Source organism: Camelina sativa, chromosome 15 (assembly GCF_030686135.1).
Source record: "Camelina sativa cultivar CO46 ecotype springtype chromosome 15, ASM3068613v1".
Classification (NCBI taxonomy): Eukaryota; Viridiplantae; Streptophyta; class Magnoliopsida; order Brassicales; family Brassicaceae; genus Camelina; species Camelina sativa.
Genome location: NC_141894.1, coordinates 19,710,701 through 19,737,457, shown reverse-complemented (window position 1 = coordinate 19,737,457; position 26,757 = coordinate 19,710,701). Strand labels below are relative to the sequence as shown.

Below are 26,757 nucleotides of genomic sequence, written 5' to 3'. Positions count from 1 at the left end.
CTTGGCTTGATGGAGATCACGCCAATATAATCACCTTTCCGATCCAATATAAGATCCGGCGCCAGCGAGCCTCCAAAGTTGGCTACTTCACACTGCCTTTATCTCCAATCTTTTTTCACTTTCTTTCTCCTCTTCATCTCTGTTCACTCTGCTCTGTTCTCCCATCACTAGAGAAACTTCACAAAGCCATAACATGACTATCCAGACCCACAAGAGGCTTGCCCACCTCTGCCGCGTCTCTCTCTCATCTCCGTCATGACTCCATCGCGTCTCTCTCTCCTTTTTGATAACAACACCCATCCACAGCACAACATCCCTTGCTCTAGGACTCACGTTGCTTCTCCTCCTCTTGAGTCGGAAGAAAACACAAACACAAAAACAACTCCATGGAGAAGGAGATGCGTACATGTATACATAAACTGATATGCACGGCTCACCCCTCTCTTCTTTACATCACCACCAAACCAGGCTCTACGCCTTTTATCTCTTTACCCAAACATTGATCAACGTAAGCCAATACATACACTGACTATCACAAACACGAGCCAACCACAACAACAACGGTGGTGGCAACTAGAACAATCATGACAAACACTTTCTCTTTTTACGATTACATAATCACTTTAATAATCAATTCTAAAGATCAATCCAATAAACAAATCCATGCAACCAAGAAAAATACGATCCTCTTCCCATGACCACCAAACTCACAAATCAGCGACTCACATAACACAACAACAGAAACGAGAGTTAAGGGTTAACGATACCTTCTCGACAACACCGGTTTGCTCTCCCGTGAAGGCGTTACGGGCAACAGCACAGGTTGTACACAACGAGAGTCTTGGAGATAACAAACGGCGGCAACCAACACCAACAACATAACATCTCGATCGCCTCTTCCTCTCACGCCAACACCACCTCAGCCCGTACTCCTCTCACGACCCCTCTCCCCTTTCATCTCTATCGTCACCACCACCCTCCACCCCGCCCCCGTCCCCCCCAAGACAAGAGGCGTCGAGTGTTTTTAAAGGAACGATAGGGTTTTTCCTTGGTTTAATTTGATTAAACCATAATTTAGCTAAACCAAGAATTAATTAAACCAGTTCTCGTTTAATAATAATTCGATCAACTTAATAAACCAACTAAAATTAAACCGGTTTCACTCCAATTCCCGACATAAACATAAATCATTTATATATTAATTTTTGGGACACGGGCGTTACAAGACGTAAGAAGGGTAGGAAAGGTTGGATGCTTTTGAAGCTTGATCTTGAGAAAGCATATGACCGTGTGAGATGGGACTTCCTTGAGGACACGTTAAAAGCTGCAGGGTTTCCAGATTATTGGGTTGTGTGGATCATGCGCTGCGTTACTGGACCGTCGATGACCGTTTTGTGGAATGGAGAGAAAGCATCACCGTTTAAACCTCTGCGGGGGCTTCGACAGGGAGACCCCTTGTCGCCATATTTGTTTGTCCTCTATCTTGAGAGATTGTGTCACATGATCGATAAGTCCATCAGCTTGAAGCAATGGAAGCTGATCAGTTTATCGCGGGGAGGGCCTAAACTCTCGCATATCTGTTTTGCAGACGACTTGATCCTGTTTGCGGAGGCGTCTGTAGCACAAATCAGGATAATACAAAGAGTGTTAGAAACCTTCTGTGTGGCTTCAGGTCAGAAGGTGAGTTTGGCTAAGTCAAAGATCTTTTTCTCCAGTAATGTGAGCCGTGAGTTGGGTGGAATGATCAGTGCTGAGAGGGGGATTAATTCAACTAAGAATTTGGGCAAATATCTAGGGATGCCGGTCCTCCATAAACGAATCAACAAGGATACGTTTGGCGATATTCTTGAACGCGTGTCGTCTCGGTTATCAGGGTGGAAGGAAAAGTTCTTGAGTTTTGCGGGTAGGATTACTCTTACCAAAGCAGTTCTAGCATCGGTTCAAGTGCATACCATGAGCACGATTACCTTGCCTCAATCTACTCTTAAACGGTTAGACCAGATGTCCTGCTCTTACTTATGGGGTAGTAGTGCTGAGAGGAAGAAGCAACATCTCCTGAATTGGAAAAAGGTGTGTCGTCCCAAAAGGGAAGGTGGCTTGGGTATTCGATCTACACCAGAAATTAATAAAGCACTCCTAGCTAAGGTTGGGTGGAGACTACTTAAGGATCAAGACAGTCTCTGGGCCAGGGTGTTGAGAAGCAAATACAAAGTGAAGGAGATTCATGATCATTCATGGCTGATCTCTAAAAGCAACTGGTCGTCGACCTGGCGGAGCGTGGTTGTGGGACTGAGAGAGGTGATCGTTCCTGGTTTGAGTTGGGTGATCAGGGATGGGAAGTCTGTTAAGTTTTGGTCTGATAAATGGTTGCTTAATCTGCCACTGATGGAGGTAGTAACAGGGGATTTACTTGCTGATTGTTTGGCTCTGATAGCGCATGAACTCTGGCAGAATGGGGTGGGTTGGTCAATGGGTCGAATTGCACTTTATGTTGATGAAAACATCATTCTGCGGTTGAGAGCAATGGTGTTAGATACTGTCACAGGCGCCAAGGACCGCTTGTCGTGGAGTGATACACCGGATGGGGTGTTTACGGTGAGCTCTGCCAACACGATTCTTACTCGAGATAATACACCAAGACAGGATTTGAGTTTATTGTTTCAAAGATGCTGGAAAGTTACGGTACCAGAAAGAATTTGTGTCTTTATCTGGCAAGTCTTGAACCAGATTTTAATGACTAACGTGGAGAGATGTCGAAGACATCTATGTGATTCAGGGCTCTGCCAAGTCTGTAAAAGTGGCGATGAGACAATCATCCATATTCTACGTGATTGCCCCGCTATGGCGGTGTCTGGGACCGTTTGGGTTCAGCTACGAAATGGCGAGATTTTTTCTCCATGTCTCTGCTTGAGTGGGTGCATAGCAACCTGGGGGATAGTAAGTTGGTTGGGGAGACTTCGTGGTCTATACTTTTTGCAATCTCTGTTTGGTGGGGCTGGAAGTGGAGATGTGTGAATGTATTTGGTGCGCGTGGCGAATGCGGAGATAGAGTGCAGTTCCTAAAAGACTTGGCGAAAGAGGTTTATGTGGCTAACCAAAAGGTTGTGGTTGCTCAACAGAGTCGAGGGCCGAGGGTGGAGAGAATGATTCGATGGGGCAAGCCCCGTGAGGGTTGGATGCGCTTGAATACTGATGGGGTGTCACGGGGGAACCCGGGGTTAGCTACTGCCGGTGGTGTTCTTTGGGATAATGCGGGTGACTGGGTTCGGGGGTTCATTTTGAACATTGGTGTTTGCTATGCTCCGTTAGATGAACTATGGGGCGTTTACTATGGTCTGTTTACTGCTTGGGAGAATCGGGTCTTGTGGTTAGAGTTAGAGGTGGATTCCGAAATTGTGGTTGGTTTTCTGACAACAGGGATAGGGGAGTCTCATCTGTTGTCATTCCTGATACGTTTGTGCCATGACTTTCTTTCAAGGGACTGGATAATCCGTATTTCACATGTGTATAGGGAGACTAATCATCTTGCAGACGGGTTAGCGAACAATGCGTTTTCTCAACCTTTAGGTTTTCATATGTTTGATGTTGTACCGGATTGTGTCCGTTCTATTTTGTTGGAGGATGCTTGTGGAACTGCGTTCCCGAGACAACTCCGATTGTAACTTTTTAAAAAATTTTGCTGAATAAATTTGGGGGCTTGCCCCCCTTTTCCGACCAAAAAAATATTAACATTGATTCTAATATGTCTCGTCCTTCAGCTTACTCAGCCATCAGGACAATATAACATGCTCGTGTTACTTTAAAATTTTAATGTGTGTACATGCTCATTATATTTTAAATATTTGTATTAATTTTATACATATCAGTTATAATGTATTAAATCTTTAAAATTTTAAACTTTATTATATACAGGAAAATTACAGTTAAACTAAAAAAATGAAAAAACCGTGTACAAAATTTTAAATTTGAATAATTGTCAAGTGAAACTCATTAATATTTGAGTTCATTTTGATCTGGTTTATGTTATAACTATGAATCCTAAACGTTTTAGCTGATATGTGACGTTAAATACACATATAACTAGGTATTATCCCGCGGAAAACCACGGGTTGAACTTTTTTGATGAAAATTTATTTATAGTGGTTTGTGATTAAAATTTTTTTGTTTATATTATAATTTTTGTATTTTAAAAATGTTTATTGAAAACCTGTCAATAAAACATTTGCATGTAATGAATAAAATTATTTAAACTTTTGTAAAATATTTGCTATAGTTGTGAAGTAAGTAAAAAGGTATAACTAACATGTAAAAAAAAATCTTCTCTGTTAGTTTTTTTTAAGTACAAATTAGTTTTGATTCTAACCGATTTTTTTTTACTTTTCTACAATTTTTTTATTTGATGTTTCCCCTATTTTTGTTTATTGAATTAAAAATATTTATTTAATTAATTATTTAATCTTAATTAAAATTTCTAATGGCAATTGAATGTAATTTTTTACACATTTTAAGGTTAGTTTTATATTTGTACTTCCCAATTAATATAGTAGGATATGTCGATAAGCCAATTTTATGAAGACATATGATTATTGTTATAGCATGTTTAACAATAAAATATCCACTATATATTAATAGAGAAACATTTTGTTGAAAATGCTGATGTGTCATCGCCATAGCGATTTAGAGACTTATTTACAGTTAAGCATCTAAAAATAAATATTTACAAAAATAAGTCTTTTGATTTAATAAATGTGCCATTAAAATATATAAGGAAATCTTCATTTTATTATTATTTACATAAATGTGTCATTAGAATATATAAGATAATGTTTCTTTATATTAGTTTTTAAAAATGAAAGACTTCATCAACTATAAAAAAAAATATAGTTAATTATTTAATTATCATTTTCATAACATATTTAATTATTTAAAGTAAATTACATTTCATAAACTATTAAAAACTTATTCATCTATTTAACTTTTTGAAATATAAAACTTATTCTCCCATTTAAATTTTTTTGATGACTATTCAAGTACTCCCTCTATTTCACAATGAGTGTCATTTTGACACACTTCACACAAATTAAGAAAATATTAAATTATATATATATATATGCTCTTATTTAATAAATGTTTAATGGGTTAATTTGGTCATATATTAAGGGTAAAACTAGAAAATCTAATGTAAAAGAAGCATTGAAAATATTAAATAGTGCATTGGAAATGTAAAATGACACTCTTTGTGAAACAAAAATAAAATTCTAAAATGACACTCTATGAAACAAAGGGAGTATGTATTAAAAATTAATTATCACAATAATCTTAAAAATAAATAACATTTCGTAAACAATTTTAAATCTGTTTACCAATTTAAATTTCTGAAAAACACAAATCTGTCTCTTATTTAAAATTTTCAATGACTATTCGAATATATTTAAAATTTTATCAAAAAATAACTACCACAATATTCATAATAATAAGATATTATTAATAATTTTATAATAAATGATGATTCAACGATCTTAACATGATATTGAATTTTTTGAAATCACAGACATTCATTTTTCCCTATAAATTTTTACCACTACTACACTTTTTATTACATCTTAGCACCTCCTTATGTATAGATTTTATTTCCAAAACACTTTTGGAAAACTAACTTTAGATATCTCCTAAAGAAAGTAAAACTAACATTTTGATATATATATTTAGATACTCCTAAATATATTCTGCTTGGTCTCCAAGCTACTTCAAGCTTACAACAACATTTTCCCCCTTAAGCTTAACACCATGCTCACTCACATCTTGAACTCCAGTGAAGCCTCTCATTTCACTGAACTTGATTCTACTAAGAGGTTTTGTCAAGATATCAGCCTTTTGCTCAACACCAGGGACATATTCAACTTCTATCTGCTCATCTTCAACACATTCACGAATGAAGTGATACTTCCTATGGATATGTTTGCTGCGACCATGGAAAACAAGATTCTTGGTGAGTGCTATAGCTGACCTGTTGTCTATACGAACAGTCACCTTCTTAAGAGCTTCACTAGTTACTTCCGAGAGCAAATCTTGCAACCAAATAGCCTGCTCTGCTGCTTCAGTAGCCGCCATGAATTCAGTTTCACAAGAGGACAAAGCCACCGTTTCCTGCTTTTGAGAACACCAAGTAATAGGACAGCCATTCAAATAAAAGATGTGTCTGCTAGTACTCTTGCCATCATCTTCATCAACATTGTAGCTACTGTCGCTATAACCGACTAAACCCGAGTTATCTCCTCGTTTAAACGTGAGACCATACTCTGTAGTTCCTTGTAAATACCTCAAAACATGTTTTAAAGCAACCCCATGACTCTTCTTTGGACAATGCATATAGCGACTTAAGATTCCAACAGCAAACGACAGATCAGGTCGGGTATGAATTAGATATCTAAGACAGCCAATGCTTCTTTTAAACTCTTGTTCATCAATAGATTGTTCTGCCATTGATTTAGAGAGTTTCGTACCTGAGTCAATTGGAACTTGTACGGCATTACACTCTGTCATACCAGCTTCTTCGAGAATCCTAGCCGCATATCTCCCCTGTTTCAACGTAATTCCACTGCTTTCTTGCACAACCTCAATGCCAAGGTAATATGTCAACTTGCCAAGGTCACTCATCTCAAATCGACTTGACATTTTGAGTTTAAACTCACGAATTAAACTCAAGCTGCTTCCAGTAACAAGAAGATCATCAACGTAAACCGCAACAATCAACAAATGCTCATTTACTTGTTTTCGATACAGAGCAGGTTCCTTATCACAACGAACGAACTCCAATTCCACAAGAATCTGATTGAGCTTATGATTCCAAGCTCGAGGAGCCTGTCGCAGACCATAAAGAGCTTTATTCAACTTGAACACTAGTTCTTCACTCCCTTTCTTCTTAAAGCCTTCAGGTTGAGTAACAAAAACTTCCTCTCTAAGTTCTCCATGGAGAAAAGCAGTCTTTACGTCTAGATGGTGCATTTCCCATCCTCTAGATGCAGCCAATGCGATGATGAAGCGGATTGTCTCAAGTCGTGCTACTGGAGCGAATACCTTATTGAAGTCGACTCCATGTTTCTGTATGTATCCTTTGGCAACTAACCTTGCCTTGTACTTGTTGATGCTCCCATCTGAATTCCTTTTAACTTTGAACACCCATTTTAAACCAATTGGTTTCACACCAGCTGGTAACTCTACTAGGTTCCAAGTTTTGTTCTTTTCAATCGAACTCAACTCCTCTTTGCAAGCCTCTCTCCATACATCTAGCTCTTTTGCTTCTTCATAGTTTCGTGGTTCATCATCTAAGGCTAACAAGAGTCGTACTGCTTCTTCTTCTCCAAACATCACATAATCATTCAAATAACTTGGTCTTACACTAGGTTGAGTTGATCTTCTTAAGACAGGTGGAGCTGTTTCCGGTTCTTGTTCTGAAGACTCTACTGTTACTTTGACTCTATCCGCAGAGTTATTAGCTGGTACATGATGTGCTTCAATTTCTCTTAAGCCATTGTTACCAAAATCTCCAAACATTACAGTGAAGGACCCGGAGACTTTTGTTACATCTTGTGTATCACTCTAGTTCCACTTCTTCACTTCATCAAAGGTTACGTCTCGGCTTACTACAATCTTACGCGTTGAAGGATTGAACAAACGATACGCTTTGCTTCCTGGTTCAGTTCCAATGTGCACCAACGCACGTGATCTATCATCTAACTTCTTTAGATGTTGTGACTCCACCCGTGCATAGCCAATACATCCAAAAACGCGCAAGTGTTCTAAGTTTGGCTTTCTCCCTTTAAACATCTCTTATGGTGTTTTGTCATACAACGATCTCGTAGCCACTCTGTTAATCAGATAGGTAGAATGCCTTACTGCCTCTCCCCACAAGTAATTTGGAACCTCCATGTGTTTTAGAATGCTTCTTGTCATCTCGAGCAGGGTTCTATTTCTTCTTTCCACCACCCCATTCTGTTGTGGTGAGTAAGGAGCAGTCAAATGTCATTGAATTCCATGCTCTGCACAATAGTTCATAAACTCGTAGGACACAAATTCACCTCTCCTATCAGTCCTGAACACCTTGATCGTTGTTCCACTTTCTTGCTCAGCAAGAGCTTTGAACCTTTTGAAAGCATCAAAGGCGTCACTTTTGTCCTTTAAAAGCAGAGACCACATGTAACGAGAGTGATCATCAATGAGCACAAAAATATACTTGTTTTGTGCTGCTGTTGCAGGCGAGATAGGGCCACATAGATCTCCATGGATCAGGTCAAGTGGTCGTTCAGCTCGGAACCATGTTGCCTGTGGAAACGTCTTCCTAGTTTGCTTCCCAAGTAAGCATGAAGAGCAAGTCTTCTTAGCAAAATTCATGTCTGGAATTCTGGTGATGAGCTCCTTTCTAACCATTGATTCGATTGTTCTAACGTTGATGTGCCCGAGTCTTTCATGCCACCTTGTATGAGGATCCGCTTCACTAACTTGCAGTAAGTTGCTCTCAGCTTCCATACGAACCTAGTACAACCTGTTTTGCGATCTAATTGATTTTACCAGAAGCTTTCCATCACGATCATGTAGTGTCAAATAATTTTCCTTCATTCTAACTTCACACCTGTTTTTGTTGCTTGTCCAAGACTGAGAATATTTCTCTTGAGGTCTGGTATCCAATAGACTTGAGCCAAGACCTTCCGGTCACCCGACTTGGTGACAAAGAGAATTGAGCCTCTCCCTTTAATGTCAACTCGCGAGTCATCACCAAATCTGACTTTACCTGTAACAGTCTCGTCGAGTTTGGTGAAGTAGCTCCGGTTCCCAGTCATATGGTTACTGGCTCTGTTGTCGAGGTACCACACATCATCTCCAGCAATTTTTGTTTCAAACTTCTTTGGATTAACCTTCTTTTCATTGAGGAAAACCACCTCATACATCAATAAATCCTCAGTGTATTGGTTTTCTGAATCAGTTGTGTCTTGAATCTCCTGAAGCTTGAGCAACCTATCCGGGCAGTTAGAGGCATAGTGACCATGTTTATCGCATCGATAACAGACAATCAAGGACTTGTCTCTGTTCTGATAGTTGCCACGACCTCGTCCTCTACTTCGACCTGCAAATCGTCCTCCTCTTGCACCTCTGCCTCGTCCTTGATCATAACCCTCCTGGTAATTATTCGCATACATAAGCTTGGTTTGATCATCCTCTTGATCTTCCTCATCTCGAATTCTTTCTTCATAAGTCTTAAGCCGACCAACTATATCCACAAAGCTTGTCTTGTTAAGGTCAAGGACCTGTTCTAAAGCTGCAATGATGTGGATATACTTCTTCCTTGGCAAGCTATTCAGAAATTTTTTAACCAGCTTAGGTTCTTCTATACTCACGCCTAAGGCTCCTGACTTTGACGCAAGCTCAGACAATTTTCCCACAAAATCGTCGATTGAATCAGTAGTTTTCATCCTCATCCTCTCAAACTCCGACATCAGAATTTGTAACCTCGCCTCTTTTACCCTCTCAGCTCCAACGTAGCGTGATTTGATTACGTCCCAGACTTCTTTAGGTGTGGCCAGAGTTCCGACTTGTAGGGTTAGTGTCTCCGGAATAGATTGGAACAAGAGAGCCTTAGCTAGATCCACCTTGTCAGCATCGGCTTCCCATGTTTCAACTGTTTCCCATACTTTGTTCACTCTTAACATCACGGTCATCTTCATCGCCCACACCGTGTAGTTAGTGGTGGTAAGCATCAGACATTGAAGGGTTGACGTGCTGGTCTCCTTAGGTGCGGATGTCACGGCAACGATATCTCTCATCTATCTTGATCAAAGGTGCCTTAGTTCAAAGACAATCGAATTGTGTTTTTCAAAGATTCAATAATGCTCTGATACCAAATATTGAATCAAACACAATGATTAAACAAATAACTCTTGTTTATTGCTTTAGAAACTTCTCAAAAATAAAAACACCTTAAACTCTCTAATCTCATAAGTTGTGCTACATCTTAGTACCTCCTTATATATAGACTTTATTTCCAAAACACTTTTGGAAAACTAACTTTAGATATCTCCTAAAGAAAGTAAAACTAACATTTTGATATATATATTTAGATCCTCCTAAATATATTCTGCTTGGTCTCCAAGCTACTTCAAGCTTACAACAACATTCTACACAGATGATTCTGGATGTGGTGTCGTCATCGTCGTATTCGGAAGCGTGTTCGGATCTTGCTTGCCGGGTTATGAAGTCTTTGGTTATGGTTCCGAGAGATTAGCTCTCTTGAGGATAGGAGGAGGTTGAAGTTAGCTTCGGATTGGCCATGGGCATCCTCAGTATTTCTCACTTGCATGTGATTCAAGAGAAGAGCTTGTCTTGCTTCCTAAGATTAGTATTTGTTTAAGGGTTTAGCATTGTTGCTTCTGTCTTTAGTTTAAGGGTTCGTCTTCTTCTAGAATCTAAATTCTCTACTTAGTAGTTTTAATTATTGGTTTATCTTTTTGCTTCCAGAAACTTTTTTTTTGTTCGCCGGCTTAGTTTTCCTTTTTTGGACTTTAGACTTCGGAGATATCTTGTTTTTCGCCGGCTTATGATGTATTCTATCTTGTATCCTTTAAAGCTTTATCAATAACATTAGTTGACAAAAGAAAAAAGACGTGAACAATTGTCTTGATAACAATAAAATGTTTTCTAGACGTTTATCCTACGGCCGGGTCCTAATCTATATAGTAAACTTTAAAATATTAATAATATGTATACGTATCCGACCAAGCAAATAAACCAAAGCAATCTTATCACTCAGAGCACTTTCTTAGGGACGTGTAAAATTTTATATTAACATTTTTGAAGTACATTTTGTGTTATGCTCTTTAAGTTTTGTTTATTTAAATTTTATTTACAATATTAATCTCTAAAAAAATTTCATAAATAATATTGCAGAGAAACTCAAATACTAAACTTTCTTAAATCGGCCAACATTTGTTACATTTACTGCCATAAAATCTTAACAATATCTATACATTCCGATTTTTCCAAAAACAACTCTACCCATTAAAGTTTTAATCCCATAAAATCACCAAAACTATCTTTAGAGATTTTGTTTTTATAAACTTTGTATAGAAATTTTTACTTTATGATTCTAAAATGTAGATTTAGTCATCTACATTACTTGATTTGAGGTACTTAGGGGTTGATTTCTCAGATTTCTCACATTATAATGTTTCATAATTATTTCACGGGTTAAAACTAATAAATTGGAGTATTTATCATATAAACTAATATGCGGTATACTGCATAATAACTTTTATGAATATAATTATTTCACGGATTAAATCTAAATAACTTAAAAATTACAGATTAAATTTAAAAACACTAAAAAATTAAAAATATAATAATATAAGAATAATTCTTTCACGGGTTAAATCTAAAAGCAGTAAAAATTTATATTTTTATAACCATAAGAAATTTGATACGGTACAAATGTAACATTAGTATAAATAAAACTAAATTATTGTCACGTGTCTGCGGTATACAACTGATCAAATTTTATAATTAACAATTAAAATATAATTATATAATCTTAAACACTAAACAAAAGAAACAAAATTAACAAACAAATACAATTTTTTAAAATTTTATTTTTTTTACAATATTGGCCCGCGGTGTACCGCGGGTTAGAATCTAGTAGGAAAATAAAGACTAAGTCAACCCGGAAAGAAAGTCAGGAAAAATAACAGGTTCTCTCTCGTTTATCGGAGTTAGTAACAGCGTTTCCTTTTTTTTTTCTATCAAAAATAATAAAATGAAAAGGCATAAACAAGGTAGAAAAAAGTCTTATATAAGGCCAAGGTTTTTTTTTTTTTTTTTTTCTAACCCTAATCGAAACTTAACATACCCTTGACCTTGAGTCATTTTCTTCTTCGTTAAGAGATCACAAGAGAAGACATAACAAGAGAAACAATGACAATGATGTCTTCTCTTCCGGAGGAATTGGTAGAAGCAATACTCTCTAGGGTCCAGGCTACGTCTCTGAAACTTGTACGATCTACTTGCAAACAATGGAACGCTTTAGTGAAAAATAACCAAAGATTCACCGACAAGCACTTTCGAGAAGCTGCAAAGTCTACGGTTCTCATCTTGAAGGATTACAGGTTTTTCCCAGTGAGTATCAACCTCGACGTTTCTGCTACAACCATAGAGTTTAAGAATGCACTTAGCCCAGAGGCTCCCCATTCTAACTCAGAAAAAGTCGATATAGCCAAAGTTTTTCATTGCGACGGTTTGTTGTTATGCACCACCAAAGATAAAAGACTCGTGGTTTGGAATCCGTATTTGGGGGAAACAAGGTGGATCCAAGTCCCATTCAAAACTGAACACAAACGTGACCCAAGGTATTTTCTTGGATACCAAGATAACAAATCTTGTCGTAGCTACAAAATCTTGAGGTGTTGGTATCTTGACAAGTACAAACCATACTACTTTGCTACGTTTCAAATCTATGACTTTAGCTCTGAGTCATGGAGGGTTCTTGATTCTGTATTTCTCAACTGGTACACACAATTAAATACTGGAATATGTTTGAAAGGAAATACTTACTGGATTGCTTCAGAGGAAGAAAATGGTGATTTCTTAATCTATTTTGATTTTACAAAGGAGATATTTAAACGTTTCTCTCTGCCACCATTTGAGGGTTATTATAGGTATATGATGACTCCATCAGTTGTTAGAGAAGAACAACTCTTAGTGGTAGATGGGAACATTAGTACATCAAAGATGGTGATATGGATAACCAGTAATATTGATGTTGTTGGCGATGCTGCAGATTTGATATATAGCAAATCCTTTACAGTGGATATACCAAATCCCGATAGATATTGTCCGAATAATGTAAGTTATATAATCGACGAGGAGAAGAAAGTGGTTATGTGTGGGAATGAACGTACCTATGAGACCTACGAGAGCATGGTAGTCATAATTGGAGAGGACGGTCAATATCACACATAAGTCCCTTATGTTGAATCCAAAAATCCGGGGTGGTCTTTTATATTCAATTGTGTTCCAAGTTTGTCAAATCCAGCAAGGTAGTTGAAAAAGTAAGCAAATGATGTGACAACCCGTCCCGTTGACCCCACTAGCCCACCGCTAGCTTGCCCCCATAGGCCCGAAGCTGGCCCTGCAGGGCATCGATCCTAACCCTTCACTGGGTAAATGGAAATATTCATCCAAATCCACAGTAGGTTATTGGTGCGCCAGGCGTTCCTCGAACCCTGGTCCCCACCCTTTAACAACCTTCCCACAGGACAAGCTGTCACCAATTAATATGTTGACCCGAAAAAAAGATTAATATATGCGTCTTCTTTTCCTAATACCGTATTTTAAAATTTATTGTAGTATTATTAGATTGTTTTATTTAATTTATATTTTCATCTTTGAATTATTTGGGATTCATATATTACCGTGTTCATAATTTTCTATTCTTTTTTTAATTATGTCAAATTAATTTTCTTCTAATTTCCCAACCTTGATTGGAAACCCTTTTTTTTTTTTTTTTTGCAAACATAATTGTTACCATTATTCATTCAATCCCAAAAAAAGATAATGAGTGGAAGCTTATCTACTTAATGGATAGATAAAATAGGTTAATCAAACGCAAGCTTAATGGATGTCTTTCAATCGGTCTTCTATCAGCAGAATTGGGATGTGGTGGGAGAGTCTGTCACACTTCTCGTGTTGGACTTTTTTCGATCTGGAGTTTTACCACCTCAGCTTAATGATGCAGTTGTAGTACTCATACCGAAGGTGGTTAAGCCAGAGATGATTGCTCAGTTTCGGCCAATCAGCTTGTGTAATGTGTTATTTAAAACAATTACGAAAGCCATGGTAGAAAGAATGAAAGGAGTTATGACTCGAGTCATTGGTCCAGCACAAACAAGCTTTATCCCAGGACGGCTGAGTTCGGATAATATAATAGTCGTGCAAGAGACAGTACACTCTATGAGAAGAAAGAAGGGTATGAAGGGATGGATGCTCCTAAAGTTGGATTTTGAGAAGGCGTACGATAGAATCAGATGGGATTTTCTTGAAGATATTTTAAAGGCTGTTGGCTTCTCAGAGGTGTGGGTGCACTTGATAATGTAGTGTGTTACGGGGCCGTCAATGAGCTTGTTATGGAATGGGGAAAAGACGGAATCTTTTAAGCCGTTGCGTGGTCTACGGCAAGGAGATCCTCTGTCTCCTTATTTATTTGTTTTATGTATGGAACGCTTATGTCACTTAATTGATGGTTTGGTTAGGCGGAAAGAGTGGAAGCCGATTAAGATATCAAGAACAGGACCTCAACTGTCTCATATTTGTTTTTCGTATGATTTAATCTTATTTGTTGAGGCATCGGTGGCTCAAATCAGGGTGATAAGACGTGTTTTGGAAGCTTTATGTGGGGCTTATGGTCAGAAGGTTAGTTTGGAGAAGTCGAAGATTTTCTTCTCAAAAAATGTATCAAGGGAACAAGGGAGGTTGATTAGTGAGGAGAGTGGGATTAAATCAACAACGAATCTCGGGAAGTATCTTGGTATGCCTATACTTCATAAACGGATCAACAAGGAGACGTTTGGAGATGTTTTAGAGAATGTGTCATCTCGTTTGGCAGGATGGAAAGGGCGGTCATTAAGCTTTGTTGGGCAGCTTACATTGACTAAATCAGTTTTATCGGCTATATCAGTGCACACTATGAGCACTATCTAGCTGCCACAGGGTATATTGGACAAATTGGATAGAGTAACACGTGATTTTCTTTGGGGGAGTAATGCAGAGAAGCAAAAACAACACTTGGTTGCGTGGAGCAGAGTGTGTCGTCCCAAAAGGGAAGGGGGGCTCGAGATTCGAGTCGAGATATGAATAAAGCTTTATTGACGAAGGTGGGTTGGAGAGTTTTACATGATCAAGCGAGTCTCTGGGCACGGGTCGTAAGGAGTAAGTACAAGGTGGGTGATATTCATGATCCAGCCTGGATATCAGTCAAGAGTCATTTATCTTTGACTTGGAGGAGTGTCTGTAGGGGGCTGCGGGAAGTGGTTACCAGTGGAGTGAATTGGGTGGTTGGAGATGGGAGGAAAGTTCTGTTCAGGACAGATAAATGGCTTGCAAGGACGCCACTTGCAGAGGGAGTAGTGAGTGCTTTACCGCAGGGGTTTGATGAGCTCACAGCTCGAGAGTTATGGATCGATGGTGTGGTTTGGGATCTTTCCCATATATCACAATTTGTGTTGCGTGAGAAGTGTTTGGAGCTTGCGGCTATAGTATTGGACAGCTTTACCGGGGCTTCAGATAGGTTGTCATGGGGAGGAACCTCGGAGGGTAAGTTTACAGTTGCATCAGCGTATAATCTCCTAATACGCGAGAAGAGGCCTGAACAGAATATGGAGAATGCGTATAAGAGGATATGGCGGGTGATAGCTCGAGAGCGGGTTAAAATCTTCCTCTGGTTGGTAATGCATCAAATGATTAAGACAAACTCTGAGAGGAAGAGACGACATTTATGTGAATCGGGTGTTTGTACGGTTTGTCAAGGAGGTATCGAAACTATCCTCCATGTTCTTAGGGACTGTCCTACCATGTCTGGTCTGTGAGATCGCATTTTACCGCCAAGTAAAAGACTGGTATTTTTCTCTCAATCCTTACTGGGGTGGGTGTATGAGAATTTGGGAAGAGGAACTGTCACAAGGGAGGGGGATTGGTCCACTGTGTTTGCTATGGCTATCTGGTGGAGCTGGAAATGGAGGTGTAGTGACGTATTTGGAGAAAGAAGGACCTATCGGGACAGGGTATGTTTTATTAAGGATTTGGCTACAGAGGTAACACTGGCGAATTTGCTGTCTTCTGGACAAACTGCTCGAGTGGTTCAGGTGGACAAACAGATTGGTTGGGTGGCTCCAGCACAGGGGTGGTACAAGATAAATACTGATGGTGCATCAAAAGGGAATCCGGGTCCTGCAACTGCGGGTGGTGTGTTGCGAAACTCGACAGGAGCTTGGTTTTGTGGTTTTGTGGTCAATATTGGTAGATGTTCAGCACCATTGGCAGAGTTACAAGGTTAGAGTTAGAAGCGGATTCAGAAGTGGTGGTGGGTTTTCTTACGACAGGGATTAGTGACTCTCATCCCTTGTCTTTCCTGGTGCGTCTGTGTCATGGCTTTCTGGTTAGGGACTGGATAGTCCGTATTAAACATGTGTATCGTGAAGCTAACCGTCTAGCTGATGGTTTAGCGGGATATACGTTTTCTTTACCGCTTGGTTTTCATGCTTTTGATTTGTTTCCTAATGTTCTTGATACTTTGTTAAGGGATGATGTTGATGGCCATACGTGGCCGAGACACATTCGGTTGTAACTTTTTTCTTTTGTGTTTTAATAAATCTCAGGGGTAAAATCCTCGTTATTCACCAAAAAAAAAAGCTTACAACAAGCATAGATATATAGATTGGAAAAACATTGTTGATAGATCCATAGGAGCTCAAAGACTGTGACACCCTGGTTTGTGGAAAGGTTAAAAAGAATTGATTTGGCTACATATGTCACCAAAATGCACTTATTTTTTCAGTCAAGGGTCCTGAGAGAACTTCATGAAGAGTGACCTTCCTAGAAGTGATTAACAGAACTGTGCGAGTAAGAACAAAACACAGAAAAATATCATTTGTTGATTTGTAGGGTCGGTATACAAGTTTTTAAAGCCTCTCAAATGTAACAAACCGGACATCGAATATGGATGGATCCACGGACAGGGAATGGATGTAGGGCCCACTTAGGAAGGTGGGCCCATTGACTGAGAGTGGACATTGGCTCACTAAGCAAGGTGGTGGTTGAGGCGTTACAGAGACATAAGCTGCATCATGGTGTGTCAAAGACCCTTCCATGAATACATTGGGAAATTTAACATTTGTTACTATAAAAAGATTTTGTGACGTTAGAAAAAGGTTATTACTTTCATTGGTTCTCGAAGGCTCAGAGCAAGCCATTTTGAGATAGTAAAAAGATGTAAACATGTTCTCTCCAAACCGGAGGAGGACAGATCCGAGGTTTTTTCTTTGGTGGAGAAGGTTGGACATAAGGTTATCTCCCCAAGGGAGGAAGGTGGAGGAGGTTGGACGCAAGGTTATCTCCCTAAGGGAGGAAGGTGGAGCCAAGGTTCTTTCCATGGTGGAGGAGGTTGAACGCAAGGTTCTCTCCATTAGGGATGAGGGCCGAAGTTTTCTCCATGCTGGTAATACATTATTGTGATGATACATCATTGATTAGTATATTATGTAATATATTTTTTATTCAAAATGTTTTCTAAGCCAACAATTTTAGTAATTAAAAAACTATGCAGAAGTGAAAGGAAAATAGTTGGCTTAATGTGTTCATATAGACATTTTCTAGGTGGTGATAAAGACTATATTTTTAATAAAGAGTATATTTAGGTGTGAAGTGACCTTAGTGCAGTGGCCAATGGTAAGTCTTTAATGCAAAAGGCACCATCACACCAGGGATTGAGTCCCGCTCTCTACTAATATAGTGATTTGGCTAATGGGCCGGCCTTGATTGGTTGGTCATAAACCCTTCTTTTTTTTGCAAACATAATTGTTACCATTATTCATTCAATCCCAAAGAAAGATAACGAGTAGAAGCTCATCAACCTAATGGATGGATAAAATAAGCTAATCAAACACAAGCTTACAATAAAGATAGATAGATAGATTGGAAAAACAATAATCGTTGTTGATAGATCCATAGGAACTCAAAGACTGTGACACCCTGGTTTCCCGAAAGGTTTAAAAGAACTGATTTGGCCACATATGTCACCAAAATGCACTTATTTTTTTGGTCAAAGGTCCTGAGAGAACTTCATGATGGGTGACATTCCTGGAAGTGATTTTTCGGAACTGTGTGAGTGAGAACAAAACACAGAAAAATATTCATTTGTTGATTTGTATGGTCAGTAAACAATTTTTTAAAGCCTCCCAAACGTAACAAACCGACCATCGAATATGGGTGGGTCCACGGGCCAGGAATAGATTTAGGGCCCACTTAGGAAGGTGAGCCATGGACTGAGAGTGGACATGGGCTCACTAAGCAAGGTGGTGGTTGAGGTGTTACAGAGATAGAGGCTACATTATGGTGTGTCAAAGACCCTTCTAAGAATACATTGGGAAAATTAACATTAGTTACGATCAAAAGATTTTGTGACGTTAGAAAAAGGTTTTTACTTTCATTGGTTGTCGGAGGCTCGGAGCAAGCCATTTTGAGATAGCAAAAAGACGTGAACATGTTTTCTCCACACAGGAAGAGGACAGAGCCGAGTTTCTCTCTATGGTGGAGAAGGTTTGACACAAGGTTATCTCCCCAAGGGAGAAAGGTGGAGGAGGTTGGACGCAAAGTTATCTCCTTAAGGGAGGAAGGCGGAGCCACGGTTTTCTCCATGGTGGAGGAGGTTGGACGCAAGGTTCTTTTGGTAAGAAATGAGGGCGAAGCCGAGATTATCTCAATGGTGGTCATACATTATTGTAATGATACATCATTGATTGGTATACTATGTAATATATTTTTTATTCAAAATTTTTTTCGAGCCAACAATTTTAGTAATTAAAAAACTATGCAGAAGTGAAAGTAAAATAGTTGGCTTAATGTGTTCATATAGATATTTTATAGGTGGTGATAAAGAATATATTTCTAACATAGAGTATATCTAGGTGTAAAAAAATACACTTTTAATAGTAAAAATATTAACATAAAAGATTTATAAATCAATATAAATTAGTGTACTATAACAAAAATAAAATTTATAAATAATATACAACAAATTTTTATTATTTTGTTAAATTTAATTTAATTTATAGAATTTTAAACCCGGCAGGTCTTCATCTAGTATATATATATTTGTGCTTCAAGTTTTTACGAGTTTGTCAAGTTTATGAACTCCAAAACTAGAAGTGTTCATTGGAAGTAACAAGTTGATTGAATATGAACCCATACATTTCAAGCATATGAATATCCTATGATTAAACCATGCATCAGAAAGATGTGAAGAAGACTCTAAACAGTATGTTAGAGTGTCTTCTTCTTAACTATTACTTATTCATGTATTTTTTATTATTCTGAACTACAACGTTAACAGTCTGTTAGTGTGTCTTCTTCTCCTAAATATCCCCAAATTAGATGGCTCTTTAGTTTGGTTTTTGTGGGAATCAGCCAGAATGAAAAAGACTTTTTAACCTGCATTAGTGTTTAAGTTCTGTGAGGAATGTACATACAGTATGTGCTATTAAGTTAAGAGTCCAACTATGGTTGTCAGAAATCACCACAAAAATATTTGTGAAGCTCCTAATTACCATAAAACAGAAAAGCATTAGCATATTCTCGTGGCTGGAAGACACACTGCTAACATGTTGTTTAACTCAATATCCGAAAACGCCAGAGTAGAGAAATATATATAAGTATATAAATGCAAGAGAAAAAATTTCTTGAGAGCCTGACCAAAGGGAGAAGTACTATATATCCTCAGTGATCTCAAAACACACACAAAAAAATTCTCAAAAAAGATTCTAAAGAATTTGAAAGACAGAGAAAGAGATCATCATTCTACAGATTCTTCGTTGAGTTCAAAGTCTCATGTAACAGCGACCTGACGTCCATTGACTCCAACTCCTCCTCCTCGACCATGAAGAATCTACTGTGTATATTTCTGAGCAATTTTAAAACATTTGCCAAACCACCGTCGTTTATACCCTCGTCTGTCTTCTCCTCAGAGTAAGAATTTGACTTTTGGCCACTGACTCTGAAATATTGGTACTTACTAATCTCTACTAGGTTATCCTTGTGGCGACCGGACCAAATATCACGCGTATCATCAACAATCACCACCCCACGCTCCTCAGCTAAAACCAAATCAAGCGTCTTCTCATGAGGACTGTCGTCATTTGTAATCACTCTATTACCAAAATAAAGTTTATTCGGATCAATCAGCTCCAACATGGCTTTAGCGTAACTGCGACTACCCATTGTGTAAACAATCATTGTGAACATCTCGTTGGCTTCTATCAAGAAGAAGCGGAGAAAAGGTCGTAGCTTTACCAAGCGATGATCCAAGGGACCTCCCATGACTTTGATTTGCCATAGATTTTCCCTCGTTGTTGAACCCGCTACTAGAATTAGATACATCTCTGCTTTGGAGAGCTGTGAAACTTTTTTTGTGTGGAGAAGCGTGTGGTCCAAGTCAAGAACAAGGTGAAGCTTCTTCTCCTTGAGACAAGATATTGTTTCAAAGGATTTGTTTAACGCCACAACTTTGTGGCTCACCTGGAAACCTTCGCGAATATAATTGAGTGCTCGACCTTACCTTTTGTGCACTGTTGATTTGCAGCGCATGCAGAGTCCATGATAAACGTACAGGTGTTCACATCTACTAGAAGAGGTTAGCGGCGACGAAGAGGAGGACTCGGTGATATTTAGACTGCTGGCTTCTTGTTCCGAGGACTTTTGTTTGTCTACGAAGATGATTATCAAATATAAAAGTGGAAAAAAGAAAGAAACTATGAACATTCTGATCGATTGAAATTAAAGCCCTAGTTTGACTATGGGAGCTCTTGTATTTATATAGAAAGACCGTCACTAGATATATTATGGAAATATAGGAACTCTGAATCTGCTGACTTTATTCTAGCAATCGACCATTATTGCCTACTTGCTGCTACGTTTCCTTTTTTGGGAGCTAGCTCTTAGTTAGATCTTCGGCTCTTCTGCTGGTGAATCTTCCGATCCTTCAATCTGGAGAAGAACGTGGAAACAGTGGTATTGTAATTGGAGATACTGGTTCGGGGAAGAGTACTCAGCTCTCTGACATAATTGATCGACATGGCTACAAATAGTCCGGGGTCATCATCGCCCTTACTCAGCCAAGACGTGTGGCAGCGAGCTTAAATTATCTCTTGGAGAAGATGTTGGTTGTATTATACGTTTCGAGGACAGAACTATAGAGAGATCTAGAAGATCACAAGACTAATAACAATATATTCTATATTTATTATTTAGATAATTTACATATTTGCATTCATTATAGTTTAAGAAACTCATTCTACTATGAGAGTCAATATAGTAGTATACAGTATTTGCATCGGTCAAAAACATGGCCGATCTTGTTCTTGCAACGACAATGGTATATTCCATCACTTCAGAGACAGATCAAGTTCTTTTCCCAGGACACATGTATCATAAATACTCTTTCGACACATTGGTCATCATCCAAAAATAATCATCGTTATATAAACAGAGTTATATGTCAAATAATTTAAAGTTACATCTACTCTGCATATTCGTAGGAGTTGAAATGAGACATAGATAAACACAGCACAAGGCTCAAGTTTTCGGATAGCCATACGAATCATTACCTGAAACAGAGATTGTGAAAAACTGAATCCTACCTACTACTCACCCACCGCCATGAATGGGATTCCCCTACAAACAACAACCAGGACCATGATTTTCAGATAAAGTCCATTCTCTCAGTGTTGTAGTTATTAAGAGACTGAATAAGCCAAAAATTTCAAACAAGAGAGATCGTTATAAGGAAAACTTACCAGCCACCATGTCTTGAAAAATAATCATTATCTAGTGAAATAGCAAGCGTGAGGACAACAGCTCTTTCTGACAAAGTCAATGGCCGTTTCACTTCTAGCTCTTCTATCTGTCATGTATTGCATAAGAAAAGCTCAGTCAAATGTCTACTGTTAATGTAAACAACCAAAATTAAAAATACAAGAGTCCACGGCACAGGAGTAAACCCACCATTGTCGCAGGGCCGGTTTTGGCTGCAGCATCAGCTTTTCCAAATCGGATCACGTACTGTCCAGCATCTGTGAATATCTGTATCATACATACAAGGAGCTCTTTAGATTTTTATATCGACAATGTGTCTTCTAGTCTTACATAGATTGCACTGAAAATATTTACAAAATTTTACGGTCACCACAATAAACTATGTGTTACAACAATAAACTACACATTTAGAATTTTAGATCTTAAGTATACAACTTTAGCAACAATAGAAGTACAAAAGTTAAAGAACACAAACCTCAAAGCCAAAACCCCTCCAATCACGATCTATTTGGGCTAACACTTCCCCATCAGCATCCTTCACTGTAAATGTCCAATTCCAGAACCCAGGATTTTCTACCACTGCAAATTGGGTGTTCCTGCAAACATCAAATGTCACAAATTTGGTTCGTTCCAAGATGTTGGTCAGTTTAACGAAGAGCAGAAAAAGTGTTGATTCTATGAACATCAAAGCTGTGCTCTGTAAGTCTGTGCCATTCTTAATTGCTATACGAGGCACACACACATGGTTTTGTTCTCCCAAATAACAACGAAAAGATATTTGGATAGGTCAATCAAGCATTCAAGAATACCAATTAGAAAAAATGCTTCGAAATAAAGGTTACCCCAGGTATAAATCATAAATTCTTCTCCATAGATGCCATCGTCGGTGAACTACACCAATTTCCTACAACAGTACCAGACACGGGAATGAGCCCAAATCGAACAGTTAACAACTTAACATTTAGTTACTGCTTTGTAAGGCTTGAAATCCTACACAAGTGTACCTCTCCATCAATCTCAGCATATATTGAACTTGTGATCCACCAGAAAGGTCTGCGAACCTAAATGATGTAGAGGAATTATTTCAGCTCAAACGAAGTAAAGAGTTCTCATGCCGCAAACTTTCGAACAGCAGAATCCAAGAGAACCTCACCCGGAAAAGCTCATTACCCAAAGCATCAGTTATGGAAGCAACAAATGGCCGCCGGGTACGAAGAAGCTGCAAATATTTTTGATATCATTGGGAAATGGTTTTAGTTATTTTGGTAGACAGTTGACACATACGAAATTTACTGCCAACATGATATCTAACTGACAGGATACAACATCTTTGAGCTAGCAAGAGAATAGAAACAGATCTAGTCTAAGTGCATGAGGATTATTGATAGAGGCGACACAATCTTTTAGTGAGTAATGTTACATTTTCTATTATGAAGACCCAAACACTTGGTTCTTTAAGCAAACTTATCATTCCTTGCAATTTCACCACACTTCGTCCAAACATAAAAAGACTAGATAACTAGATAATAAAAACGAAATAGCAAATGCAATTGAGGAAAAATTGATAGCTAGCAACAGATGTTCAAATTCCTGAGAGAAATATGTTCAAACAACAAATCCAAAATTTTCTGCTGGAGAATCTAATGCGTGAGAAAGAAAAAAAAGTGAAGCCTCGACATTCAAATTTAAGCCTAGACAATCAATTAGTAAAGAAAGTTCAAGCCTGGCCATTCCTATCCTCATATAAGAATTAGAGTGCAGACAGGCTAACCAAGGATACTCACAATTAGTTAGCAATAGCAATGAATTGTGTTGTAACATGTCAAAACTTAAAACACTGCTCATTGGTGACAGCCAATTTAGGGTATGAACTATTAACACATAATGATATTAGTTGAGGTATGAAGAAAGAACATTTCAGAGTGAGAATGTAACCTGACGCGCAATTAGATTGCTTTGTTCCCGGATAGACCCCACAGGCTGTCAAGAAAGTAAGGAAAGAGAGATTTGAAGTTCGGAAAATTTGATATCAACTCAAGGTCTTATGTAATAGTAGTGCCCTTCACACATAAAACTTCAGTAAGCAAACACCCAAAATTTATGTTATGACTTACTGCCTGAGGATAGCAAACATCTACTACAATATAGCGATTTTCCTGCAGGAAGAAGAGAAGATTACACGAGTAAATCAGCTACACATGGAGAGAAATCAGATAAAAGGGTAGGAATTTTAAGGGATTTGGTATGTACAAATTACAAACATGGTAGAAGTTAATTCATCAGAAACAACAACAGTATTACATAGTCAAATGAGGAACATGAGCACTGGTAGAAAAAATACCTGTTCAAAACCAAGAACCAGATTTGCCCATTCAATGTCCCTTGTAACCAGCAAATTAGATCGTGCAAGCAGAGTAGCAATTTTGACCTAAAAAGAAAGTGAATAAGATTATGATTTCCAACTCCTGAACTCAGAGAAAACAAGAGTGCAATGAATGAATCTACTGTGGTAAGTTTTCCATACTTGGTTCCATCTATACGAGTTGACAGAGTAAGATTTCATTTGTTCAGTTTTAGACTACACTACTGTCACAAATTGATATGACACCTTAAAAAAGATACTTGAAAATGCTTTTACACCCGCTTAAACCAATAACTCAAAAAGCAAGTTACAGGCACTCATACATAGATGAAGATTATCTAAAGCCAAACCTAAAAAGAAACCATTTTTTAACTATATCATGGTTTAATAGCCAAAGGAAAGATAATGAGTCACCTCCTCAGAAGTTTTAGGCTCGAGAAGACCAGACATAGACTGGCTAACTGGTGGTTGCTGCAGTGTAGGTTGAGAATAATTCCTCCTATGCTTAGAAACTATCCGATATCTCTTTTCCAAAGCCTTTAACTTTTTGCTCTCTAAAACCCATAGCTGAAGGAAAAACTTACGATCCAATCGAGGAACATTATCATTGCCACCGCTGAAGCATCGAAATAGGGAAAATGAGACTTGCTCTCCTTCAAAAAACCTTCTTTGAGAACAACATAGCTGACTATTTCTCCACAAGATTGCATTTCCAGCTCGAGAGTGCAATCTCTTGATCCCACCAACCTGTGTAAAACAATCATTTAATCAAATCCAAACAGTAAGGTTCAACAACAAGAAGCTGCATAAACTCAAATTACGATTCAGGAAAAAAAAAAAAAAAAAAAAAAAAAACTAAACCCTAATCAATTTCTCTATCTGACGAAAAGGCATTTCGATTCTATTATCAATGGGTTTACAAGAGAATCGATTGGGGTGAGAAAATTTTGAGTGGGAGGGATAAGTACCAGGTCAGAGAAGGGAGAGGAACAGGAGACAGCTGCCGCCGCCGCAGGATCGCCGCGGAGATGGAAACTTGATCGGAGAAGAGAAGAGAGAGAGCGTCTAGAGAAGCAGAGCATGACTCCGAAGTTTCTAGAAACGTCGGAAACCGATCAAATTTGCCGGCGGCTACAAGGAAGGATGAGCAGAAACGGTCGCTTTTGTTCCCCTGTGGGAGCCGAAGTTTTGCTTTTTTTTTTTTTTAAACACTTAATTATTTTCTTTTAGAGTATTTTTGCTAAATTCATCATTTATCATTGGATGAACTTTTTCAACCAAATCAATTTATAATTAAATTTATATATTACAAAATTGTTTGAAAATCATTTCAAGAGATGATGCTAAAAAAAATTCAACTGTTCATCTATACTATTAAAGTAGAAATACTCACTAGACTCAAATTAGACCATGACTTTGTTTTCGTACGTTTTTCGTTAAAAATGATTAGAGAATCACTTAATTTAATTAAATTAACATATAGTTTCGATTTATCTAAATAACCATTATACCCCTTGCTCAACCACTAAATTACGATCGGGTCGGGACGCGGATCCTCTTTAACCCGGAAATAGAATAAATAAAACTCGCGGATCTGTTTGTACTCCAGGTTTATAATATTCGGATCATATATGTTGTTTGGTTTAAGAATAATTATTTATGTCATCAAACAGAGGTATAATCCCTATAAATAAGGAAACTGGTATCCAAGTATTTAATGGTTTCAATAATATCAAATATTAACTACTACCATACTTAATCCCTATAATTATTACGAATATTAATAATAATGAGAAATCTTTAATATTTATGGATTGTGACTTTGTTGCTTCCAAAATAATCAATAGATTAAATACGAAATTGTATATATATGTAAACTTTTTTGATTTGCTTTTATATTGTGAGATATTTACGGAAACAACAAATCAACTTAATACAATTAAATAAAAACAAATCATCATTTAGTTTAGATTTTTCAATATTTCTTTAACGAAATTATAGTAATTAATTATGAGTAGTATAGATGGAAAGAATAAAAAACGCATAAATTATATATATAAAGTTCTAAACTAATTTACAGAAAATGTGTAATGTATATCCCACATCGATTAAATATTTTGGAATATGGTTCATAACCACTATAAATATATGACTAATATGTTTTGAGTACAAATGAGCAGGAAGCTTGATTTATCAGGTATCCAAATTTAACAGTTTAATTTGGTTCTATATTTGAGCATATTTAAACTTTTAAAAAGAAAACATATTATAATATATTTACGTTTTTCAAAAAAGTTTAAGAGATTATAAATATTTAAATTTTTATAGAATGTTCAAATTATTATAAATATTTGAACTCTGTCGAAAGTTTAAACTATTATAATATATTTAAGTCTATAAAATATTTAAGTAGTATTAACATTTTTACTCTTAAAAATTTTAAAATATAAAAAAAGTTTGAGTTAAACCCGTTAAAACATGTATTTTTATCAAACTATAAATTAAATTAATTTTTTTACAATTTTGCTGAGATTTGATATATCAAATATTAACTTCTAAATGATAACCTAAATATACCTAATCTCACTATAAATACAATGGTTTCCTAACCATTGAAATATCTCACACTAAAATTTAACAAGCAACTTCTCCTCTTTTGACGACAAACCAAAATAAAGAAATCTCATCCTCTTACAAAACTACTATCCGATATTGTGGTGTGTCTATCCTTTTACAAAACTACTATCCGATATTGCGGAGTGTCTATTCTCTTA

General features: G+C 37.4%; 2 protein-coding genes and 2 pseudogenes across 2 annotated transcripts; 1 reads left to right on the top strand and 3 right to left on the bottom strand.

Annotated features, from left to right (window-relative positions):
* Window positions 1-8,612: 8,612 nt before the first annotated feature.
* LOC147926886 (uncharacterized) lies at window positions 8,613-9,818 on the bottom strand. The gene has a single exon (XM_087487227.1). It carries the CDS (start codon window positions 9,816-9,818, stop codon window positions 8,613-8,615), a length of 1,206 nt encoding a protein of 401 aa, XP_087343353.1.
* Window positions 9,819-11,895: 2,077 nt separating this feature from the next.
* On the top strand, window positions 11,896-13,002 carry LOC104748605 (putative F-box/kelch-repeat protein At3g22730 pseudogene; annotated as a pseudogene).
* Window positions 13,003-19,603: 6,601 nt separating this feature from the next.
* Window positions 19,604-20,882, bottom strand: LOC104748607 (RNA polymerase II C-terminal domain phosphatase-like 5 pseudogene; annotated as a pseudogene).
* A 381-nt stretch (window positions 20,883-21,263) lies between these two features.
* LOC104747167 (altered inheritance rate of mitochondria protein 25) lies at window positions 21,264-25,258 on the bottom strand. The gene is made up of 12 exons (XM_010468751.3): window positions 24,952-25,258; window positions 24,398-24,730; window positions 23,963-24,049; window positions 23,736-23,777; window positions 23,557-23,601; window positions 22,775-22,840; window positions 22,626-22,682; window positions 22,464-22,525; window positions 22,097-22,217; window positions 21,811-21,888; window positions 21,603-21,709; window positions 21,264-21,480 (listed from the first exon to the last, which is right to left on the bottom strand). Exons 1-12 carry the CDS (start codon window positions 25,063-25,065, stop codon window positions 21,450-21,452), a joined length of 1,143 nt encoding a protein of 380 aa, XP_010467053.1. The 5' UTR covers window positions 25,066-25,258; the 3' UTR covers window positions 21,264-21,449.
* Window positions 25,259-26,757: the final 1,499 nt, after the last annotated feature.